This window comes from Histoplasma capsulatum, genomic scaffold, assembly GCF_000149585.1.
Source record: "Histoplasma capsulatum NAm1 scaffold_1 genomic scaffold, whole genome shotgun sequence".
In the NCBI taxonomy this organism is placed as follows: Eukaryota; Fungi; Ascomycota; class Eurotiomycetes; order Onygenales; family Ajellomycetaceae; genus Histoplasma; species Histoplasma mississippiense.
Genome location: NW_001813982.1, coordinates 2,861,565 through 2,863,659, shown reverse-complemented (window position 1 = coordinate 2,863,659; position 2,095 = coordinate 2,861,565). Strand labels below are relative to the sequence as shown.

The window sequence follows — 2,095 nt, the reverse complement described above, 5'->3', positions numbered from 1 at the left end:
ATGATCTGGGAGTAAGGAGATGGGGCGGAGTATGCATATACATGCATATATGTACAGTACATATATTGATATGTATATCATTACTCTGAACACACAACTAACGAATAGAAAAAAAACAGGTCTCTTGGCATTTCCGCGGGCCTATCAACCTGAAGCAATTCGCCTATTACAGTCTTGGTTCTGGCGCCGGCTCGGATAACTACAACAAACGCGAAGTGAGGCCCAGCATCCATGAACGCCGTCACCACGGCCACCAGCACCTACACAAGCGAGCCAACGATAAGCGGGCCGTCGGCGACATGGTCACTGCCACCATCAACGGCCAAGTCGTCTCCTGGGTCAACCAATATGCCGGCAGTGCCTCTCCTCCGGCGCCAACTCCGGCCCCCGCTTCACCCCCAGTTGAAGGAACTGAAGGAACTAAGTACCCGACTAAGTATCCCTCACCGATTGTCGATCCAGGTGCCGGAAACTGGGGCCGCCAGGGTTATTACAATTCCGCAGGGGGTCAAGCTGATGGGCTTGTGTTCCTAAACCATCATGGAGGTGACAAATCTGGTGTTTTTGATTAGTATGTTTTTCTTTTTTTACGTGGTCCCATTCTACTCGGAGGGGTGGTTAATTTTCGTCCCCTTTTTCTTTCTGCTTTCTTTATGGTATTTACTGACTTGCGCAGCGCCTTGGGAAACTCGCTCTCCTACGCATCTACAGATGGCTGCAATGGTGCTGCCAGCCCCATGATCCTCGCTGACAAGCTGCTGCCTGACAATAAAGAAATCGTCATCATGACGGACAAGCCGTGCAATGGCGACTGTGGCACTGTCCGCCCCGGCACCGTTGCTTACCGTATGTTCCCTTATATTACCTCAACCCCTCCTCCTCTCTGACGCAAAATAATGTAAATCATAACCTAACCCGGAAAATCCCCACATAGACGGCTTCGACGGCGACAGAAAACTATTCCTCACCGAATTCTCCATGCCCAACACGGGAAAAACCGGCTGGAACGAGGACATGCCTGCCGCTTGGATCCTCAACGCCGCCATCCCCCGCACCCTCCAGTACGGCAAACCCGAATGCTCGTGCTGGATATCCGGCTGCGGCGAGTTCGACGTCTTCGAGGTTCTCGATGCAGGCAACACGCGCGCCAAGTCGACGCTGCACGGCAACAGGTCCGGCGGCGACAGCCATTGGTTCCCGAGACCTACTTCGAAGACGCTGAAGCTTGCTGTACTGTTTAATGGTGCGGCCAATTCGGTGAATATTAAGATTCTGGATGATTCATTTGAGTTTAAACTGACTCTTGACGTAAGTGAGATTGAAGCCATGTTGGCGGAGAAGGTAGAGTCTGCATCGACGTTTGCGGTGGTGTAGGTTACTTCCTTGCTTGACTTTATGTTTTATTTTATTTTTATTTTATTTTTTTCTGTTTTTAGATATACCACATTAGGTTTTGAACAGGTGTTTCTCTTGTTTTATTTTTGGGGGGAGGAGGGAGGGTGTGGGGTCTGTGGCGGGTTTTTAAGAAAGGGGCTCTTTCGACCCAATATATGGTCAAGTTGGAAGAATTAATTCATCGCTAGACGCTTAGTCACATATTTATTTACCAAAATAAATAAAATAAAATAAAATAAAATAACAATAAACAATAACAATCAAAACGCTCACAATCACTTGGGTGGGCATTGGAAAATGGAGTTTCTCACCCATCATTTTGGAGACAGTCCCCGTATATTTTCTCCCATGCCTCTATCCCACATAACACTCCTGCGTAAAATAAATCAAGAAATAGGAGAAGAAGAGAAAGTAACAGCACCCAAAAGAAAGAAGGGGGAGAATAAAGCACCAGGAGAAGAGTTTTCTCCAGCCTAATCTTAAGAACCGACTGAATTCGCCTGTACGTTTGGTTTCCTCCCCCTTTTCACAAATATTTTGGCCCCACCCCCGTTCCGCTGAGAACGTCCCCCTTTCTCTATATTATTTCCTTTCTCTCTGTTCTCTTGCCCCCTTCTTCTTCCTCGGGCCCATACACTCTAGCAGCGCGAAAATCTGTACTGTAGCTTGCACCCAAGAGGTTAGCCAGAGTTAAGCTATA

At 47.9% G+C, this 2,095-nt stretch overlaps 1 protein-coding gene across 1 annotated transcript; it reads left to right on the top strand.

Annotated features, from left to right (window-relative positions):
* Positions 1–299: 299 nt before the first annotated feature.
* HCAG_00817 (predicted protein) lies at positions 300–1,374 on the top strand (the record flags this gene model as incomplete). Its single annotated transcript, XM_001543721.1, has 3 exons — positions 300–571; positions 677–846; positions 935–1,374. The coding sequence occupies 3 exons, from the start codon at positions 300–302 to the stop codon at positions 1,372–1,374; spliced, it is 882 nt and encodes a 293-aa protein (XP_001543771.1).
* Between the last annotated feature and the right edge of the window lie 721 nt (positions 1,375–2,095).